General features: G+C 34.5%; 1 protein-coding gene across 2 annotated transcripts in view; it reads left to right on the plus strand.

The window, feature by feature from the left end:
• The window catches only part of ANGPT1 (angiopoietin 1), a 224,052-nt gene that overhangs the window by 184,051 nt on the left and 17,272 nt on the right, over positions 1-22,729 (plus strand). For both annotated transcript variants that reach the window (XM_037502770.2, XM_037502775.2), the window contains exons 7-8: positions 643-809; positions 22,249-22,379. In XM_037502770.2, coding sequence (XP_037358667.2) covers positions 643-809; positions 22,249-22,379 — 298 coding nt within the window. The remainder of the gene's footprint in view (positions 1-642; positions 810-22,248; positions 22,380-22,729) is intronic.

Genomic DNA, 22,729 nt, shown 5'->3' on the forward strand with positions numbered 1-22,729 from the left:
GGTGCAGAGCAGCAGGCGAGCTTCACTCCCTGGCTCACTTGTCAGCCTTCTGCCTCAAAATCCAAGTCTGTGTCACTGGAGCATTATAAATGCTCTATCTCTGGATTTATTAATAGTGTTAAATGAGAATGTTAAAGCTAGAAAACTTAAGGACCTCACAATCCATGCAAGTTATTATCTAGGAACACTTTCACTCCTAAATAATAAGAAATAAAAATTAACAAAACCAGTAGCAACAATGGTAGAATAACTTGTCTGATCTTATGCTGATAATATTCTTTGAACAATGTTTAAATTTTGCTCAAAACATTACATTAATTAGTATTTTAGAAACATTTTCAAAAGTAAACTGTGATTGAAAACTGTTTACTGTTTAAACCTATTAGTCAGATACCTTTAATCCAAAAACATCTCATGTATACAAATTTGAATATCAGATTTTACACAAATAGTACTAGAAGTAAGCTTTGATGGAGATAAACCAGCAGAAAGTTAATTGAGTTCATAATCTTTGATAGTTTGTAAAAATGTAAACAAAAATATTTGCTTTTAAAGAATAAGTTTTCGTAGTATTTAGAACACAGTTAAATACTGAACATAAAAACAGCTTCCCTCTGAGGTAACAGCTCTCTTCTTTTGCAGGGTTTTGGAAATCCCTCAGGTGAATATTGGCTGGGGAATGAATTTATTTTTGCCATTACCAGTCAGAGGCAGTACACACTAAGAATTGAGTTAATGGACTGGGAAGGGAATCGAGCATATTCACAATATGACAGATTCCACATAGGAAATGAGAAACAAAACTACAGGTAAGTTCTGCTTCCATTTAGTTCTTAAATACCTTAGGCCACTTAACAGCTTTAGTGGAAAAGACGGGGCTTAAATTTTGGAGGATGGAGAATTAGATCAGGCATATGATTATTGATATTGATATTGTGATGAAGGTACCAAGAATTCATACATGTATCAAATTGATGACAGAGAACTAATCAGACTCAGTAGTTTGAAGTAAATATTCTTCCTATGAAAAGATTTTCTACTTATACTTTCCTTACCTCTCTTCAATTATTTTCACATTATCTTGAAAGTGACAAAAAGAGAAGTAAAACTATGTTTTGACTGATTTATGTAGTGGTAGATATTGTTTAAACTATTTTTGTAAATAATATAAACAAGAAAAATAAATTCAAATAATGGCATTGATATACACAGTGCATCATTGCAATTGTAAAAATAGACAATCTATACACTTAATTGTTAGCATCTGTAACTTTTTTTTTCCAATGAGCAGTTTGTCCATTCAGAGAAAAAATAAATCTAAACAAGTAATGTGGTATGTTAAATTAATTCCATTTTATTGTGTTACTTCTTTGTTCCTGAAACTCAACAAGGCAATGTTTATGCAGTCAATGATGAGATCTCTACCCTGCTAGACCTCACACACCAACATTCTTACTAACTAGGTCACTGAACAATTGATTGTCATTCCTGAGAGCAGGGAATATATTGCAGTTACTTTTCTATCAGTATCTATTAATAATACTTCATACATAGTAAATCTTTAATAATTGTGTGTGACTCAGTTTTATAATCAGTAAATTAGAATTGCAATGATTTTGAATTCTCAGTGTAATTGCTACTCTGTTTTGGTCTTGGAAAGATGATGGTGTATACTCAAAGCTTGGTACATTGCTTCAAGCAAAATGCAATGATAGCAACCAAAGGCTTCTGCTTTTCTTCCAATCTGTGTGGTCATCTCCTTATAATGCAACTGTTTTTGCTGTTGATTTGTCTTTCTAAGACATGCCATTCTTTAGGAGTTTGAATCTACAACTTTTTCATGAGCCTATCTCATTTTGTTGTAATGGATTATGTATGGGATGGGATCCTTGGAGACATAATAATCATTTTCTAACAAACAGTGATGATGTCACCACAACAGAGTATGAGAAATAGATCTGAAGAGTTAGTTGTCTCATGGCAGGGGAGTGAGGGTGTACATAATGGCAACTCAAGAAACCAAAGAAGAGACATTTATAAAATGCAATGGAGTGTAAGAAGAAATGTTTCCAAGGAGGTCAATATTTTGGGAGTTTTATAACAAGAAAAACCACTGTAAAACATCAGGGGTACTCTTATGTAAATGTTTTGACCTGAAACTTGAAACTATATGAAACTTGGCTGATGTCAGACAGCCTGACAATAGGACTAGCAAATAATTAGTCTAGTCTTTTTCTAGGCTCCTGAAGAATTTGCTTTGGTTCCTTTCCAAAATGTCTCTCAGTCTGTAGACTGTCTGTGTGTGTGTGTGTGTGTGTTTGTGCATACACACACATGCACCCACTGAAACACATGTATGTGCGCTTGCTGGGATGAAACACGTCCTTGCTTGCAAGACTGTGGCAATATTAAGGGGCCAAAGAGAGTTTAGGCAAGTTTGGGAAGGTTGTGGGCATGCAAAGTAAGTTTCATGGTACTTAGTGTGAATGAATTCTGGGATCTGCATGAGAAAGGAACACTTACTTAGAGTGTCCCTCTGCCTCTTAGAATGCTCCACCACCTTCATCATCATTTCCCATTTCTTCAAATCCTGTGTGATGATGCTCTTCAGTCATACAATATGGATCTGTGATCAAGTAGTTCACTTTCCCAGCTAGTGTAAAACATACACGATGGAGTCCCCACTTTTCTTATTTGAAACAATTGTGAACTTTGAGAATCAAAATTATAAATCTAGAAAGAATTTAATAACTTAATTCCAAATGTCTGGTTTAATGAAAAGAAGACTGAGTTACAGAAATATGCAATATTTCACCCATGGAGGAAGAAAGACTTAAATATGGGGTGTTTGATGCCTATCAAGTTTGGTATGGTTTCCACTATGTGATAATGATGTGATCAAGTTGGTGGCTCTGGCCCTCTCCCCTTGCCAGGACCCAGCAGAAAATACAGCTTCTCAAGTAATTATTAAGATTCACTCTGGTGTCAAATAGGAAATTGGAATTCATTAAAAACTATAATGGCTGTTCTAGTAAAAGTTTAGTTAAAATAAGCACACAATAAAATGGTGTTATTCACTCTTTCAAAGAAATCAAACAGAAGACTAATAAGGGAAGCTACTCTCTTGAGGCTTCCCTTTCCACTCATGTCATCACTCACTCAGCCCACACTGACTCCGGGCCTGGTAGGCCACACGCTTTGCCTTTATATGTTCTGCCTCCACTCATTCCTCTGCCCTCTGAATTATTTTTGTTAGAAATTATTATAAGTATTTATGGTAACATTTGCATAGTATTTTAGTAATTCATAAAATGACTTTTAACACTTTATCATTTAGTTCTCACAATGATGTTTTGAGGTAGGTATGATTAGACACATTTAAAAGAGGAAGAAATTGACCTGCTCAAATTCAACTCAAGTCCAGCTAAAATCAAAACTGTGGAATTTGTGCTGAGTTTTCCATTCTATAGTTTCTCTATCTTTCCTCTTTCAACTCTCATGTAGAATTTTTTATAAATTCTTAATTTATACTAGATAAGCCTCATATATATTAAAAATAGTCTTCCCATGCTCTAGACAAATATTAATTAAAAATAATTGTGGTGAATAGATAGATAGATGAGCTTACAAATGTATATGTAAGACACATATTTTCCTTTTATCCTCTAAGGAAATTACAAATGATTTTCTTATATAGAAAATAAAATCTATAGGACCCATAGGAATATAAATAAGAAAAAAAAAAAAACAATAATGTGAGAGTGTCATGATAAACACACCCTGTGAAGTAACACACAATCAATGTGAGATTATTAAACACTTCCTCTAGAGAGGCAGTATTACCCAGATCCTCATCATCTAACACCCAGACTATTATAGAGCCTGCCTGCCTCCAGTCTTTATGCTCTCAAACATATCTTCCACACTGTGGTTGGAATGGTTTTGCTAAAAGACAATCTGATTTGGTTTCTGCCCTCCCTTATCTATTTCAATAACATTCAGCAATCTGTAGATTATAGTCTGCCACTTAAAACTCTTCATAATCTGGTCTCTACCCACTTATTCAGCTTTTGCTATCATATCCCTGCTTCACCCAGAGACCCCCATCATTGTAGCTATGTTCCAGTAACTACTTAGAATTTCTCTACAACTTCCTCTGTTTATGCTATATCTTTATTATACCACATACATAAGCCCAACTTTGAATCTGTCTTCTAAATCTTCAAGATTAACTCTTATTCAAGGAAATCCTTCCTAATACCTAGTATAGTTTATGCTGTGATGCACCAACCCATAACCCACTTTCAAAACTACAGCACTGCTCTCCCACCTCCTGACAATGTTGTTGATAACAACTGTAGCAGAGGTCTCCTGCCCAGGCATTGTCTGTGATTGAAACAGTTGCTTCACCCAAGATTACTCACTACTCCTTCCTATAGACAGATTGTACCCAATGACTTGCCAATATGGGATTATACAATGTACCCCTACCGAATTCAGAGCAATTAAGAAGTGCTGAATCTCACTTGAGACTCACTGAGATTGTCACTGTGACTGCATGTGAACCCAACTTCTTCTGCTCTGTGCAGTACTTTCTTCATTCTGCCACATGGATAGATCCTAAGCACGTAAACCTCTGTAAACTTCCCAATGGTTATTTTCCAGATAGATGCTCAGTGCTCTCACCAATCCTTAACACTTCGAGGATAATTATTTAGTATCCTCATTTGATTACAAGTGTTAATTGAATATGTGTGTATGTATCCTTTCCTACTAATCTTTGAGCTTCCAGTGTATAGGAACCATTTAAATAAAAATTCAAGTTATATATGTATATTAGTAAATTATTAACTAGTAGTTAATAGCTAATATTTGGTAATTACATACTACATACCATTCACCTTGTTTTCACATGAGAAATCTGAGGCATGGTATTTTGTACATGTCAAAAGCAATAACATAAATTGAAGTCAAGATTGGAGTTTTGATCCATGACTGCCTACCATATGGCCATCCCTCAATAAAGGGAAATCCATCAGTTAATATCTGGAATGAGATACACTCAAACCACATATTCTAAAAGATAAAACATGTTTATTCTAATCCCATTTCTGTCTTTAATAATTTGAATGTCCATGGGTACATTCTCTCATCTCTCTAGTTCTCAATTTTCTATCCTATAAATTAAAGTATTTGTAATATTCCTTGCAGTGCAAAAAATCATTTTCTAGGATAGAATTACCATTATGTATGTACTTCTTTTTCTCCTTTATAGCCCTTCAATTCTTTGATGAATGATTAAATTTTGATCTCTGTAATAAATACTTCAATAAGACTTTCCATCAACCAAGGACTTAGAGCAATCTTTTACTTACGTGAAAACATAACTAGACCCAATACTTAATAGTTAAAAACAAATATACAACCACCACCACAGTAACAAATGCTAAAAAAAAAAAAAAAAATGACAGATTAATTGTTGGGTTAGGGAGATGCTGTGATCTACTGGCAAGAAATCTTGAACAGGAATCAGAAGATGTGGAAGCTATTATATAGTGAAGTCTGGCTTCACTATCCATAAAACCAACTTGATTATATTAGTCGATGTTTAGTTAGGGAAACAGAGCTCTGATGAGTGATATGGAAATAAAGGATTTGTTAAACTTAATCAACTTCACACATGTGTGAGATGAGCTGGGGAGGTGAAAGTCTGGAAGGTGAATTCAAAATATCAGAGGAAGGTATAACTAATACGTGTACTTGAAACCCTGCATAATGGTGAGCAAATTGGAGCTTGCTGGGAAATCTAAGACAAACATGTCCAACCACTAACATGGGACTACAGTGGGGGAGAACTATAGAAAGCTGTTGCTTGGGTGTCATTTTATAAACTGGGATTGAGCAAGCATCAGCTCCTGATGGTGGGTCTGAAGCCATTGCCAGTGTGGGAATTTTATTTAATAAAATAATTTTTTTAAATACACTTAAAAATTAATTTTTATTTATTTGGATTCAGGACCCAATCCAGGTCCATTCATTGCTTCAGTGCTCTAACTTTAGTAACCTTTTTACCTCAAACTATTTGCTACTTTCCCACCAGTAATTTTTTAGAGTCCATATCAATCTTCCTCATAAATATCTCTTTCTCTACTTATCTGATCTTTCTTCCTGATAAGATTCTAATTAAATTTCTTTTTTTCACAAGAATCCTATAAAGCAACATTGTATACTTCCTGTTTTATCACAAGTGAAGACACTGAAGGTCAATTTTCCCACTATTGGTTGTGCTATGTTATTTTCACCTTGTTAGAGTTTTTTTGTTTTTGTAATAGAATATATAGTCTCTTGCAATGTATATTCTTACAAAATATTATACTATATAACACACATAAATTGGATCTATTTGGTTGACGTGGTTATAGGGACCTTGCCAGTGCCTCAGGGGCTTTTAGAGCACAGATTTAAAACAACTGTATTATATTATTATAACTAAGATTAACCAATTTGTAATAAATTTTGTACTACTTTGAGTATAAAAAGAAAATTATATTAAAATTTTCAGCCTCCTTAGGAAGATAGTGCTTCAATGAACATATTTTATGAAGTGAAATGATTTTGCATGTTATTCTTTTTCCATGCTAGGTTACAATTTGTTCCCAAAAGTCAATTCCTTTATCTTTTTATGGCATTAACTTGATTAATAAATCCTTAATCACAGATAGTATGATGACATGCTTAAAGATAGCCCCTGTTTGAACCAATAGAAAATCTGTATTAGTAAAGTCTAAATGATAATGTTTAACCCTTTATAATGTATGTAATATATTATAATTATAATCTTACTATAATATTTATAATGTGCAATTTGGGAATATTCTTTATATCTTATCTCCATATTATTTATTGGAGATGAATAATACCCTCAGGTTAGAACTGACTAGAAGTATATTATTTTGTTGTTTTGGAAGAGTTTCCACAGAAGAGATTAATAGGATGTGACAAAATTGCCAACAGAACAACTGAAAAAAAATTGGCCATTAAAATCTTTTTGTATAAAATTTATTTTGACAAAGATCTTTATTGGGAAGCAGTTTGATGTAATGGGTAGAGCATTGTATTGGGAATCAAGAGACATGAACCCTAGACTTGGGTCTGGAGTTACTTTTCTGAAGAACCTTGGATATTCACTTTTCCAAGTCTCACATCCTAGAAGTTAAATGATGAGCTAAGTATGAAGTCTTTCCAATTTCAAAATATATATATTTTAAGAAGTTATTAAAGTACTCCCATGTTATGTATGTATTTCAAAGACAAAACAAATTAGTAGTGCTTGAAAAGAATTCTTTCCAGCCTTCTATGTAAAATTAAGCCCTACATTTTTATAGGGAATGCAAAATTTGTTTCACTCTTTTAGTAAAATGTTTTTCATTTCTCTGATTCTCTGAAATACAGTGTCATGGCTGAAACCAGTACTGGATGTGTTGAAATACTAAGAAAAAAGGGTTTTTTTTTTTTAAATAATAAATTTTATTTTTATATTCCCCCATACAACTGCACATGCCCCATTCTGACACCAATCCCTCCCCTCCTGGCCCCCACCCCCCAAAAAGTGTCTCTGGTTCATAGTTTTTTGTTGGTTTTGATTTTCACTTTCTTATAGTTATTCATTTTCCTGATCCCTTTTTTAAGTTTTCTAGATTCCTGCTATGAGTGAGACCATCCGGTATTTTTCTTTTTCTTTTTGGCTTAATTCGCTGAGCATGATCCCTTCCAGCGCCATCCATGTTGCTGCAAATTGCATGTGTTTATCTTTTTTGAATGCTGAGTAATATTCCATGGTATATATGTACCACATCTTCTTGATCCAGTCATCTATTTTTGGGCATTTGGGCTGTTTCCAAAGCTTAGCTATTGTAAATAGTGCTGCTATAAACATAGGGGTGCAGGTGTTCTTTGGAATTGATGTTTCTGTGTCCTTTGGGTAAATACCTAGGAGTGGAATTGCTGGATCATATGGAAGCTCTATGTTTAGTAGGTCCAGAAATCTCCACACAGCTCTCCATAGTGGTTGGACCAGTTTGCATTCCCACCAACAGTGCAGGAGAGTTCCTTTTTCTCCACACCCTCGCCAACATTTGTTGTTGCTAGTTTTTTTAATATGTGCCATTCTCACTGGTGTAAGATGGTATCTCATGGTAGTTTTGATTTGCATTTCCCTGATGACAAGTGATGTTGAACATTTTTTCATATGTCTGTTGGCCATTTGCATTTCCTCTTCAGAGAAGTTTCTTTTTAGCTCTTCTGCCAATTTTTTGACTGGGTTATTTTCTTTGTTGTTGTTGAGTTTCATCAGCTCTTTGCAGATTTTTGTGATCAGTCCTTTATCATTAGTGTTGGGTGCAAAAATGTTCTCCCAGTTGGTGGGGTTTCTCTTTGTTTTTGTTATTGTCTCTTTTGCTGTGCAGAAGCTCTTTAATTTGATGTAGTCCCAGCTGTTTATCTTTGCCTTCCCTATCACTGCTTTGGGTGATGTGTCTGTAAAGATGTCTTTGATATGCAAATCACGTAGTGTTTCACCTATATTTCCTTCTATGTATTTTATGGTTTCAGGTCTTATGTCTAGTTCTTTAATCCATTTTGAGTTGATTTTTGTGTATGGTGTGAGGTAGTGGTCAAGCTTCATTCTTTTGCATGTAGCGACCCAGTTTTCCCAGCACCATTTATTGAACAAACTTTCTTTGCTCCAATGCATAGTCTTTGCTCCTTTGTCAAAGATTAGTTGACCATAAATCTGTGGGTTTATTTCTGGATTTTCTATTCGATTCCATTGGTCTGTATGTCTGTTCTTGTTCCAATGCCATGCAGTTTTGATGATTATGGCTTTGTAGTATAGTTTGAAGTCTGGGAGTGTGATGCCTCCATTTCCTTCTTTTTTTTTTTTCAGGAGAGCTTTGGCTATTCGGGGTTTTTGGTGATTCCATATGAATTTCCTCAATAATTGTTCTATTTCTTTGAAGAATGACATTGAAATTTTGATTGGAATAGCATTGAATCGGTATATTGCTTTTGGTAGGATGGCCATTTTAATAATGTTTATTCTTCCAATCCATGAGCAGGGGATGTCTTTCCATTTCTTTGTGTCTTCTTCTGTTTCTTTTAACAGTGTTTTATAATTTTCTTTGTATGGGTCCTTTACCTCTTTTGTTAGATTTATTCCCAAATATTTGATTTTTTTTGTTTCAATAATAAAAGGGATTTTTTTTTTAATTTCTTCTTCTTCAGATTTATTGTTTGTGTATAGGAAGGCTACTGACTTTTGCGTGTTGATTTTGTATCCTGCCACTTTACTGAATTGATTGATAAGTTGAATTAGTTTTTCTGTGGAGTTTTTGGGGTTCTCTATGTATATTATCATATCATCTGCAAATAGTGATAGTTTGACTTCTTTTCCTATTTGGATTCCTTGGATGTCTTTCTCTTGTCTTATTGCTCTGGCTAGGACTTCCAGTATTATATTGAAAAGCCGTGGTGAGAGTGGACATCCTTGTCTTGTTCCAGATCTTAATGGAATTGCTTTCAGCTTTTCACCATTGAGGATGATACTGGCTGTTGGCTTGTCATAGATGGCCTTTATGATGTTGAGGTATGTTCCTTGTATCCCAAGAATTTCAAGGGCTTTTATCATGAATGGGTGTTGCACTTTGTCGAAAGCTTTCTCAGCATCTATTGATATTATCATATGGTTTTTATATTTCTTTTTGTTGATGTGTTGGATAACGTTGATTGATTTTCTCATGTTAAACCATCCTTGTGTCCCTGGAATGAATCCTACTTGGTCGTGGTGAATTATCTTATGGATACATTGTTGGATTCTGATAGCTAAAATTTTATTGAGGATTTTTGCATCAGTGTTCATTAGGGAGATTGGCCTGTAGTTTTCCTTTTTTGTGTTGTCCTTATTCGGTTTTGGTATTAGTGTAATGTTGGCTTCATAGAACGTGTTTGGTATTGTCCCTTCCTTCTCAATGAAAAAAGGGTTTTTTTTAATAGCAGTTCTGGAATGATCAATGTAGAAAAAGATATGCAAATAATCTACTGGCAGTTTCTGTCCTTTTGAATTTTTACCTAGATATCAAACTCAAGGTTTCAGTTAATTTTATTTGTATTTTCAAATAGTTTCTCCAAATGTGAGGTGTATTATTTTATTTAGACTATAAATTTTATGGTGGCTAAGTTCTGAAAAAGAGAATTTGTTTCATTCAGCAAAATTTACATTTTATATTTGACTAAGGTGAAATATTCAAGAGGAATAATGGTCTTGCAAACTTACTTTGTAACTTCTTCAGGTCCTATAGGGATCTGTAAAATCTCTGACTTTAATGCAGATTAATGCCTATTACGAGGGTCTTAGATTTTTCCAAGCTGATAAACATAAAGTATCCAAATGCTATTAGGTGTAAGGATTCCCAGAGTATTTTTTGCTCCAGAATGAAAAATTCTGAGACTCGGACAACTGTTGTTTTAGAAATGTCCAGGTTGGCAAAGCTTGTTAGAACCAACTTGAATTGCCTCCAGGGAATATCTAGGCTGAGGCCACTGCTCTGAATCTTCCTTAGTGCTATCACTGAAAAGATGAAGATTCTGTCTTTAGTGAATGAGATTGTTGTTTGCTATCATATTTTATCCAAGGACAAAATTTCACAGACATTTCAGTACAGTTACATGTGTATGTGTTCATATATGCTCAAACATGTGTGATGGGGATAGGAGAAAGGGTGGATAGTGGACCAACAAGCAATTACAATGTTATAGACACAGTTAGTTCTCTAATAAGGATATGTTTGACATAAATTGAGGGAGCTAACCAATTTTGGAAGGTTAGAATGCTTCCAGGGGCAGTCTTATGTTGACATAAAAATGGTAAATTGTAATTAGCTGGAAAATGTAATTAGTCAGAGTTGGAGATAGAAGAGGTTACAGCATTTGTGAAGGTGTATCAGTGAGGCCCAGCATGTCTTGTTAGATGAACTGGAAGCGGTTGGGTATTGCTTCAGCATTGCGGGTAAAGGAGTCATGACAGAGTATGATGCAAAAAGCAGAGAAGAGCAGAGCAGACAACTAGTAATACCTGGAAGATTTTGGACTGGCATCTAGCGATAGTCTGCAAGAGCAGCTGATCTAACATGATCTTTAATCACATTTCAGTCAGTTTTTTCTTTTCACCCAATGTTTTGACTAATCTGCTTATTAAATATGAGCAGCAATGAGCAAGACATTGTGTGTGAAACAAAACTCCAAAGAATTCAACCCCTATTCCAACCAACGAGTCATAATTCCTGTTCTCAGAAGTTTTTGATACAGACTGGCGGTTATTTCTATGTTAGATTTTTAACAAAGTGCTATGTCCTTTAGGTTTTTAGATCAATGCTTTGATGAGATTGATTTTTGAGATCTATTCAACAGCAAACTCTTCTTATCCCTTTTCTTTATCTGCAAAAGATAAGCAAGGATCTCTACAGTGTATGATGCCAAGCAAATGAAATACAATGCTAATGAAATAGACAACATACTGTAAACTAACAACCTAGCCTGAAAAAGTATGCATGTTGCTGTCAAAAATAATTAGTTTGTGGGTTGCAAGGACTGAGTACTCTGCCTAAAGTTTTATAGCTGCCAGTAGGTGATGATAAACTTTGATATTTATAGAAAGGTATGAATAAGTACAAGATTTAATTTGTTATATATTTTTGAGTAAAAATTTCAAAATTGTGAAAATGATCATTTAAAATATGATTACTCTAAGATGACTTTTATCTTTATCTCCAGATGACTTTATTTTTATAGGGGTTTTTGTCCATTTCCACCATAAACATCATAATACCATTTTAAATAATTATGCTAAGTATCAATGATAAATGTTTCAAGTGCAAACCCCATGTTGATAGCAGCATCATTAAACAAGCTAATACTAATTGAGCATTTATTCATGTCAAATATTGGCAGAGTGCTTAGATATATTTCTTTTGGTACTAACATCAAAAATACCAGTAATTTTACTGGTCTGCTTGTTCCCTATTAAAAGACTCAAAAGTGCCATTTTATTTGCTGCCTCAGTTAGAAACTCAATTAAACAACTAGATAAAGAAAATTTTTAGCCTTATTAATTTTTAGACTGATGAAAAACAAATTACTTTCCTTCACATATCTTAATGATCAATGCTACAGAGAACTGTCTAGATCCAAATATCAGAAGTCACTATACAAACAGAGGTCACATTATTCTTACAAAATAATTATTTTAATGGACAATATTTTAAAATGCTAGATGTGATTAAAGACGAAATGAATAATTTGTACCTACTTATCACCCAATTTTTAAAGTTATATCTAGTGTTCTTAGCAGAAAAATTACATCTGAATATTGTATGTTTATTTAACATCCCTTAAATGAGAAGATTAACTGGTAGAGACATTAACATTTAGTTGGCTTATTAATAAACAGTAATTATTAAGTACATAGTTGCCTAGTTGCCATAATTACTTTATTTCTCTTAATACAGTTTACTTTAATCTCTTTAACTTTGATAAAATTACTCTTCAAGAAATTGTTATAATTCTTTTGAAATCAGAGTGGCATTCATTCTTTTATTCTACCAGGCAGTCCCCACATATTTATCACATTGCTATTCTTTCCTGGTATTATTTAGTTGTTTCCAAACTTTGAGTGTGCATTGTGTAAGGTGTAGATTTCTGAATCCCACATCCAGAGATTCTGTTCCTGGGTTAGGACCTGGATATCTCAAACCTGTCTAGCACAATCAGATGATGCTGGTTCAAAAGTAACACTTTAAACAAACACTTTAATGACACTAAAAGGAGACCCCAGGCCTGCTGGTCTTGTGTGCTAATCATTCAAGAAAAGGAAGCAAGTATTGGGTGAGTTGGCTTAAAACAAAAGTTTCAGCTGCAGAATCACTTAGCATGTTTTTGGATTTTTGTATGTCTTGGTTTGCTTTTTTTAATCAAAGAACATTTTTAAGAAAATTAATGGATCTATGGATCTTCTCTCCAGAACAAATTAACAGACAAAATTTTGCTAACACATGTGAATCAACTCTACTCTTACAATCTCTAGATAAGAATCCTTGAAATTAGGTTATGGTTGTGTACTAAAGAAAATTGGTCAAGGACCTCCCTGGTGGCCTAGGGATTAAGTCTCAGTGCTATCACCTTTAAGACCGGAGTTCAATCCACAGCCAGAGAGCTAACCCACATACGGCGCAGCAGACCTCTCATGCATGCCTCGCCCGCTGCTCCCCTCAGCAGTGTATTTCAGTAGATCTGCCTGTTCTGCTCCCACTCTGTCTCAAGTGAATCCTCTCACCCCCCGCATCTCTGGCCTACACCCCAGTTCTTCTATGCAAAAATAAATAAATCTTAAAAAAAATTGAATTAAAAAGTAGATTAAAATCGGTCAATTCAACTAGAATTTAAGATGGGTGGAGTACATCGGAGGCAGTTAAGAGGACCAGAAAAGGCTTCACTGAGGAAATCCTTAGTGATTCTTAACATGTGATGGGCAGTAACAGAGGAGAAAGGTCTTGAGATTCCAGCCAGAAGGAGCGATGTGAACAAGTGTGAACCAGCCTCAGAGCATAGCAAGTATCTCATATATAAGGGTTAACTGTACCAGAGAAAACAGAAGACCATTTTCCATGTTAAGGATTTTGGATTCCATGTTATACTAATTGTGGAGAGAGATAAGCATGCTGATTATTTTCATCAAAGGAAGAATCTGCTTGTGCACACTGGAGTCTTATTTTCAAACCTTAAAGCACATATTGTCCAAGTACAACAAGAGAAAGTGTTTTCTGTTTGCACAAAAAGAAAACTTCAGACAATACCTCTCAGTGGTTGTCAACCTCTCCTTACCCTTTCTTCTCTCCCTGACTTCCTCAAGGGGATGCTGGAAAAATGTCTCTTAATGCTCTTTAAAAAGAAATAAAAATGAGAACAAACCTATCTCCTTTGAACTTGTTTATACTTAAAAATCACCAATTTTGATCACAAGTTTTATAAGATCTTGACTTAATTTTTGATAAAAACATAAACCCATAAACTCTCTAAGATGGCTATTAACTGTCTTTCAGGCATCAGAAGAGGGTCTGGGTCTGTGAGCCACTCACTCAAATAGGGACATTGACTCTATCAGCCACTCATGAAGGCAAAAGAATATAAATATAAGTCTAAGGGGCTGTTCAAGTTTTTTACAGGGATCTTAGTGCCACATAATTCACTTTGGCTTTCGATTTTTTTTAAATATAATCATTACAAATGTGAAGAAATACTGAAAGAACTTTATGTAGAAATAAAACCAGAGAATCACTACAATGTTTATTTTTGAACTTTGGAAGTATGATCTTATTGTCATAGATTTCATGAAAAATAAATTCTGTGGCATCCAGAATAGAGTAAGCTCTCACTATACTATGCAAAGGCACAAAGAGGTAACTGTGTGTGATTTTTCTGTTTTCTTTGGAGAAAAAGAAAACATATGAAAATGTTTGAACATATGAACATATGAACATATGAAAATGTCATGTCATTGAGAAACACTGAGAACTATAATTTTTTTGGAGTTTTGAAACAGGAGTCATTGGCAACGATGGTTCCCGTGTCGAGAGCTTGATGGTTCTCATTTTTATCAAAGTTATTTTATCATTTTTATCAAAAATGATAACTCATTTTTATCAAAGTTCTATATTATTTTGTATAATAAAAGCTAACATAACTCACCAATGAAGGAGTCAGAATAAATGAAACTAGAGTTTATGAAATTTCTTATTTTATTTAGGCTAAGATTTTCTATTGCTCTGGAAATTTGTCTTTCTTAATCACAGCACAAATTCCCATGACCCTTGCTATCTCAGACATTTTTCACACTTGTATATCTTCCACTAAGCATGTTCTAAGATAAATAATACATCTACCTCAGGGCATCTGAGGCTTAAGAAGCAAATCAGATAGCTTACTCCTTTTTAACATAATGGTTAGCTTAATATACACAAATTCTGGTGATTCCCCAGAGATCAAATTCCATCTAAGAACAAATGACACCAATTCAAGAAGACTGAATTTGGTTTAGAAAGCTTTCATGAAGTAGAAGCAAGAATTAAGATGTTGATCTTTTCAGGATTTTCCCCCATATTGATTATGGGTAAAGAAAGAAAAATAACATGCTAGATTCAGCCATTAAAACACCCTGTGGCGTGGCAAGAAAAAAACCATGATTCTCTAATGATTATGATTTTAATTTATTAAAGAATGAACATTTGAAGTAAAAGAATGTTATCCAGGCATCTATCTGTATTCAAAATAATGTAAACCATTAACTAAGTAGACAGCAACAACTCCGTTTTCTTGTTCTTTGTACTTAGTATTCTGCTTGCTCTATATAAAATGAGAAACACTTTCAAAGGAAGTGGTGCCTTATGGATCTAAGAAAATTGACCCTTCTAACTTTTCATTTCTTCAGTTTTTTGCCTACCTGTATGTCTGAGTTAGCTATATCTCTGTTTCATTTTCATCACTCTAAGTAAGCTCATGCATGTTGACTGAAGTCCTTAACTTTTATGCTTGTTAAATTTAGTCTTAGTCATTCATATAACTCATGACTACTGTGCTCTTGTGTATTTTATGGTAACTGGTTAGGGAAGTTTGATTCCTTTGTTTTATTTTTTTAATTAATATCCATCAAGTGTATATTCTACATGTATAAATATGTATCACCTCATCTACAGATACACATTACTATGTTTGAGCCATTTTACAAACAAGGCAACTGGGAATGAGAAAGGACAAGAACCTAGCTTTCAAACCCAAACAATTAAGCTGAAAACTCTCTACAAGTGTACATGATAAAGCCTTATACTCCAAAAGCTAGTGTTTTATTTGTGTGTATATGTGTGGGGAGAGTGGAGAGAGGGAAAACAGAAGAATTTTGGTAAATGACTTAATTGTTAGTTGTTTCTATCATTCCTACTTATCTTGTAGCAGATGATGTATATCTGCTTGATTTCTATGTCTTTTTAGGTGTCTATAAATCTCTATCCTTAATTCTTGATCTTTCAAACAAACTATATATAAGATTTTTTTTTTTAAAGATTTGTTTATTTATACCAGAGCTGGGGTATAGGCCAGCGGTGTGGGAGCATGAGAGGATTCACCAGAGACAGAACGGGAAGCAGAACAGGCAGACAGACTGATAGCACTGCTGAGGGGAGCAGCGGGCGAGACCGGAGAGGTCTGCCACGCCATGTGGGTTGCTCCCTGGCTGGCAGGGAATCAAACCCATGCTGTAGAGGCTGCAGACAGCTTCACAGCACTGCGCTCAACCCACTGCACCACCAGGGAGCCCCTAGATCTTTTAATATTCCTACTTTCTCTTTTCTTTTGAAGCATCTTTTGAACTTTTCCTTCTATTTATAGATATATGTTTGAGTCTAAATTGTTGTCATACAGCTCTCTGCCATAAATATATATAAATATATAATATATAGATACATCATCTGCTACAAAATAAGTATGAATGATAGTAACAACTAACAAGTCATTTACCAAAATTATTCTTTCTGTTTTCCCTCTCTCCACTCTCCCCACACATATACACACTATATATATATATATATATATATATATACATACATATATATATATCTTATCTCTCTCTCTCTATATATATATATATGTATACCCTTATTTTATAGGTCACTGACTTTGCTTGATATATAGTTTCCTGTTATTTTTCTCATATATCATTGACAGTCTTTTTCAGTAAGTAAAATAATTCTCACTTAAGGAACATATGAGAACTAGTGTTATATATAATTATACAGACTTAATAGATTCTCCACTAAAAGAGATCATGGCCCCAAGATTCAACAATTAGTATCAAACTATCTCCTAACAAGGAAGACAAAAATTTTGAAACAGATTTTTAAAATGAATGTTGCAGTTCCAAAGGAAATTATGCAATAGAAAGGACAAGTATATGTACCTTTATGTAAAACTTGATGGTACCATTTCTAGTTTCCATGAAACTTTTGTAATAGTTTACCATTTCATGAATTTCCCCTTATCTTCCTTTCTACAATACCAATTATTTGTATGCCTCTGGATAGTATCTCCACAATGTCAAATGCCTAATTTTGACATAAGTCTGAAGTAAGGAAAACGCTGTATTCTCTATATCTGGATTAATAAGAGTAATACTGCCTTTATTTTCAGCAGAAGATGCCACTTGTATCATTTAAACTCAGTACATTGCTCATGGCTCCAAGCTCTTTCAGTGGGGTGGGGGCAGGGTGAGGGAAGACAGTTCAAGCAGACAGCCCTGAAGCAGCAACCAGGAGATAGAGCAGTGTTGTAAAATTCTGTCAGATTGAGTCATTGCTACCAAGTCCTGAAAGAGAACCATGGGGGTCATTTTGCATTTTCTTCAAGTGATTTTGAGATAGACAAACTAGTTCCATATGGTGGCAGGGAAAGAGCTCAGAGCCAAAATAAAATCTGCTCAGATTGTCAGTACATAAGACCTTAAAGTTCAGATATCTGAGAGTCTGTCTACTGTTTAAAAGAGTCTAGGCCAAACTTCAATTTGTCATACATACAACTCCCACTGCCTTGAATAATGAAGGCGATCTTGCCCCCCTGAATACAGTGAAGATGTAAAAATGTGAGAAATATGGCAGTCTCTTAAGTAGACAAAAGAGTGAGAAACTGGATGCATGAGATTGGGGTGCTCATTTTAAAAGTAAAGAAGTTGACTGAAGCCATTTTGCTGAGTTATGCATATTAGTAGACTTCTCCCCTGTGTACAGGAGGTGTATGTATCATTATTGAACTTCATTTTAGTGTGTGTGTTTTTTTTTTTCCTGTTGGGAAAAAATCAGAAATGAGAGTTATCAACTCAATTGTGTGATGTATAAGTGTTTTTGAATCCTTTTCTTCAATAATAGATCTTACTATTGCCCTAAATTCACTAAAAATATGCTCAAGTCTTTCTAATTATTGAAATTCCTAGAAATGAAAGAAAATGGATAGCTATATTTTCTTCAAGGATGGGTAAGAATCATGACCATTTCAATGTATATCTGTTTCATTTTCCTTTAACCTGCTAATTGGAAAAACTCGAATGCTGACAATCTTTATAGTCATTGACCAAATTTTACATAATTTCCCCCCTTAATTACAAAATGGGTTTGAAAGGATGAATACCACAATTCTATTCCGTGGCTACCTTTTTGATCACGTGTAATTATATACTTTGGAGGGTTCTTTTGTTTGTTTAGTTTTTGTATTTTTGTTTTTCTGGGTTGGTTTTTATTTTTGTTTTTGTTTTTTTTTTTAAATTTTCAATATTTCTGTCCCTAAAACCTAATATTTTGCTTTGGAGTACTGTGTGGTTTTATCTCCTAAAACATTATACACTTCATGCAAGTCATGTTTACACTGGCCAAACACAAGATGTAAATGTCCAGGATTCACATGGTATTATTTGGGGCGAAATATTCTCTCTAATGATTCACACTACCAGTTGCCTTTCACCATAGTCCAATGAAAATCAACTATGGTCCTGTGTATATTGACTTTTCTTTTGTGAGGTAAAGTTCCATTTAGCATTAAAAAGCTAGTTAATTATACATAAGGACTTTAAAAATTAGCCAGAACCACTTTTAAAAAGAACTACATTAAATATAATGTTTGACCCCTCGATTCAAATACGTTTTCTTTTCTTATCTAATTACAAAAAATGCTTGACACTAGTGAATGACCGCTCCTTTGTTTGCCTGTATCAAATAATGAATCACAGTTTTTGGCTTTGGGTCAATATTTGCGATTCTGTCCCAGCTCAATAGCTGCTATGAAAGAATGAGCCCCTTGCCTGTGCAGTGGACTTATTTTTTACTACACAGCTGCAGGATCCCTCAAAAGCCTGGAAGTGCTCTTTTGTAAATCTCCTAAAATAGTGTTGAGAAAAATTATTTTTATGAAATGCCATCTTTATTTTGCAGTGCAGATGAATAACTGTCTAATGGGGTGACTTTTCTTAGAAGAACATGAACAGCTCCTGGATGACATGCTAAGGATCTAGACATAGGGACATGGATTTTATATATAAATTACAAGTTATGTTCTGACTTTATAATGAAAAAGTCACTATTCCCCAAAATATGAGTTTCTTCTATTTTTAGTTTTAAATTGAAACATAATTAACATTAGTTGCATAATGGCTGTGTACACAATACAAATAAATCATTCAATAAAATATAATAATAAGAATTAAGACATAGGCTTTCTTTTAAATCATACCCATCATTCATCTCAAATATTTAGTGAGCATTGAGCCTCTCCTCTGTTTTAGACACTGTTCTAGATTGTGGTGATTCAAAGGTGAGTAAAATATGGTTTGTCTCAAGGAGCTCACAATTTATTATAGAAGAAGACAAGCAAAAAATCAACCAATACATTTATCATAATAAAGTCTCATCATAAATGTATATATCTGATATTGTTGGAAATTATACTTGAAATGAATCCAATGGGGTGAACAGGAATTTAGCAGCTATTCAAAGTTGGAAAGGGCTTTCCAAGGAAGAATGATAAGCACACACAAATGTACATGGAAATAAGAGTGGGTTGCTTTGAGGGAACATGTGATAGGGAAGTTTGGAACTTCATGTATGAGCAGGAAATAACCAGAGATGAGAGGTTGGGGTTGGAAGTGGGGTAATATTAGGTGAGGGCTAGATCTTCAAAGGCCTTGTAAAACAGTGTATGGAATTTGGATTTTATCCTTCATATCCTGGGAGAGCAACTGAGGGATTTTAAACAGGGTAGAGATTTGGGTTTATGTTATGTATATTTTTAATAAACCACATGGAGCATTATTATAGGGAATAGGGGAAGTAGCAAGACTCAAGAGAGCTAGATTAGTTATAAGATTTCTGCAAGAATCCAGAGAAGAGCTGCCAGGACTAGAACACCAACCTCCAAATCTTGATTCAATGGCTCTGGAAAAGTGTCTCTTTTCATTCACAGACCCTAACACACATCATTACCAAGCACAATAGAGGTGAATATCAGGGAAAATGTAGACTTCATGATAATTCTAACATATACATTTGCATGCATATTTGGAGATACATTAAGACACCTGCAAACTTGTGACAGTTGATGATGTAGTCATACTGTAGCTTCTAAATGATGTTTTAAAATAAGTAATGGCATGGAAAAATGGTTAGAAAATGACATATGAAAAGCATGTTATAAAGAAGCATGTAAAGTATGATTTCATTTTGCATTCGTAATCATACATAAAAAGCTGTTTTGAAGTATACACAACTGATGTAAGTGATTGCCTACAGAGAGGTAGATAAGCTGGGACTGTGGACAAAAACATTACATATGTTGTTTGAAATTTTTATAAGAATTTGTTCTGATAGTGCATATGTACTTAATAATAAATAATATTTTCTGCTTAGAGGGGGAAATGCAAAGAAAAGACTAATGCATATAAACCATAATGTAAAAAGTAGTTATATTAGCTATATCAGAGCTGAGATTTGGGTTGATTTTTAGTTTCTTCTTTTTGCTTTTTACTACTTCCCAAATTTATGATTATTCCTATTGCCTTAACATAAAAAAGTAGTTTAAATTATGAGGCTTTAACTATAACTTTCATGTGAAAGGATAAATGTATAAACTGTCCGGCACATAGCAGTCACTCATTTAATATCAATGCATACATTTGTGTTGAAAACACATTGTTGATAATCATTGTATCCCCAAAAGTATGGCCTGGTTAGTAAGTTTAGAGCTACTATAGGGAAAATGATATTGAAAACCTTGAGAAAGAAGAAGGAAGGTCATCACAAATCACAGAGAAGATAAGAATCAGAGTTGTCCTTAGCGTTGCTTATCCCAGAGCACCTGTGAGCTCAATTTACTCTGTGGATTGAGGGTATGCAGGCCAGTATAATCACAGCTTCTTAATTTTGAAATCTTCTCATTTTCGTCTACTGACTCTGATTCCGTGTTCTCTGAACAAGTAACTTTTTGATTATAATTTGATTTTCTATGTGAAATTCCTCTCTAGGGAATCCATGAGACTGAATCTCCATAATATTTCTATTTAGGCAATGAATATGGAGACCTAACAAAAATCTAATTTTTCTAGTTTGTGTCTGTCTCTTAGAGGTAATAAAATGAGCAAATTAAAACTTAAGACCAGGTTTAGAAGGAGCTGAATTAATCCAGATAACATGCCCAGGATTCCCACTGATCACCTTGTACCTTACTTTCCCCTGATGACACCCACCACCACTATGTGCTACTGCAGCCTAAAGTGTGAACCCCCACTTTAAAAATTCTATAGTATTACATTACCAGTGATTTTCAGCCTGCTTCTCAGCATTTTAAAATATAGGCTTGTAGGTGATAATTCAGCATTAGAAACTTCCATCAGTCTACTGTTAACTACAAATTTTATTAATCATTGAAACCACAAAACTTGGGTTTTGCTCTGGCTCAAAAATCTCTACATAATATTTGCAAAATGCTTTGGCATAAACATAAAACAGTACTGTCATTTGCTGAAAGTAATTTCAAATCTCACAAAATAATAATAGGACAGGCGCCTCCCTAGTGGCGCAAGGGGCTAAGCACAGCACTGTGACGCTATCTGCAGCCTCTGAAGCATGAGTTCGATCCCCTTCTATCCAGGGAGCTACCCACATTGCGCAGCAGACCTCTCCTGTTTCACACGCTGCTCCCCGCAGCAGTGTATTTCAGTCGGTCTGCCTGTTCTGTTCCCCACTCTGTCTCTGGTCCTGCACATCTGGCCTCTACCCCAGTTCTTGTATGCATAAATAAATAAATCTTTAAAAAATAATAAAAAAAATAATAGGACATATGCATACACTTAGCTGCAAGTGTGAATATGCGTAGTGAAATAGATACCAAGCACACACATTATGAGGAATTTTACCTATCTGTAATTTGGAATCTTTTTTTTAACTCCTCTCCTTCTCTTCCTCCCTCCAGAGAGCTTGGGTCTTATAGAGTTTGTTGAAAGTACTGAGTTCAAAGAAGGGGAAAACGTGGTCAATAAGGCAAACATTCAACAAACCAGTCTTCTGGGTTCTGTTATTCTGTTGAGTGGCTTATCTTTTTGTTTTTTTCCCTCAGGTTGTATTTAAAGGGTCACAGTGGGACAGCAGGAAAACAGAGCAGCCTGATCTTACATGGTGCTGATTTCAGCACTAAAGATGTGGATAATGACAACTGTATGTGCAAATGTGCCCTCATGCTAACAGGAGGTAAGTCCCACAGGACCATTCTCTAAGTTCTGTTTCATTGGTTTGAGGCTTGAGGTTTCTTATCTATATGAAGGGACTATGATCTTTGGTCAGGAAACTGCAGTGCAAGTCCCTAAGGATCATTTTCTTCTGCCCATTAATTAACCATGTGTTGTGTAAGACATTGCTAGCATATTTAGAAGTTTGCCTTCTCCCCCAGAATCTGTAGTGGGAACATGTCAAGCTTGACTCTGAATAAATTCTTTAGCTTTTAAAATATCAGTTATTCTATCTTGTAAGTGATTACAATTTTACCTGTAGTGGAACAAACATAGTTTGGGAATTCAGCATGTAGAAAAAAAATAACAACT

The sequence above is a fragment of the Talpa occidentalis genome, unplaced genomic scaffold (assembly GCF_014898055.3).
Source record: "Talpa occidentalis isolate TD23 unplaced genomic scaffold, MPIMG_talOcc4v2.1, whole genome shotgun sequence".
Taxonomy (NCBI): domain Eukaryota; kingdom Metazoa; phylum Chordata; class Mammalia; order Eulipotyphla; family Talpidae; genus Talpa; species Talpa occidentalis.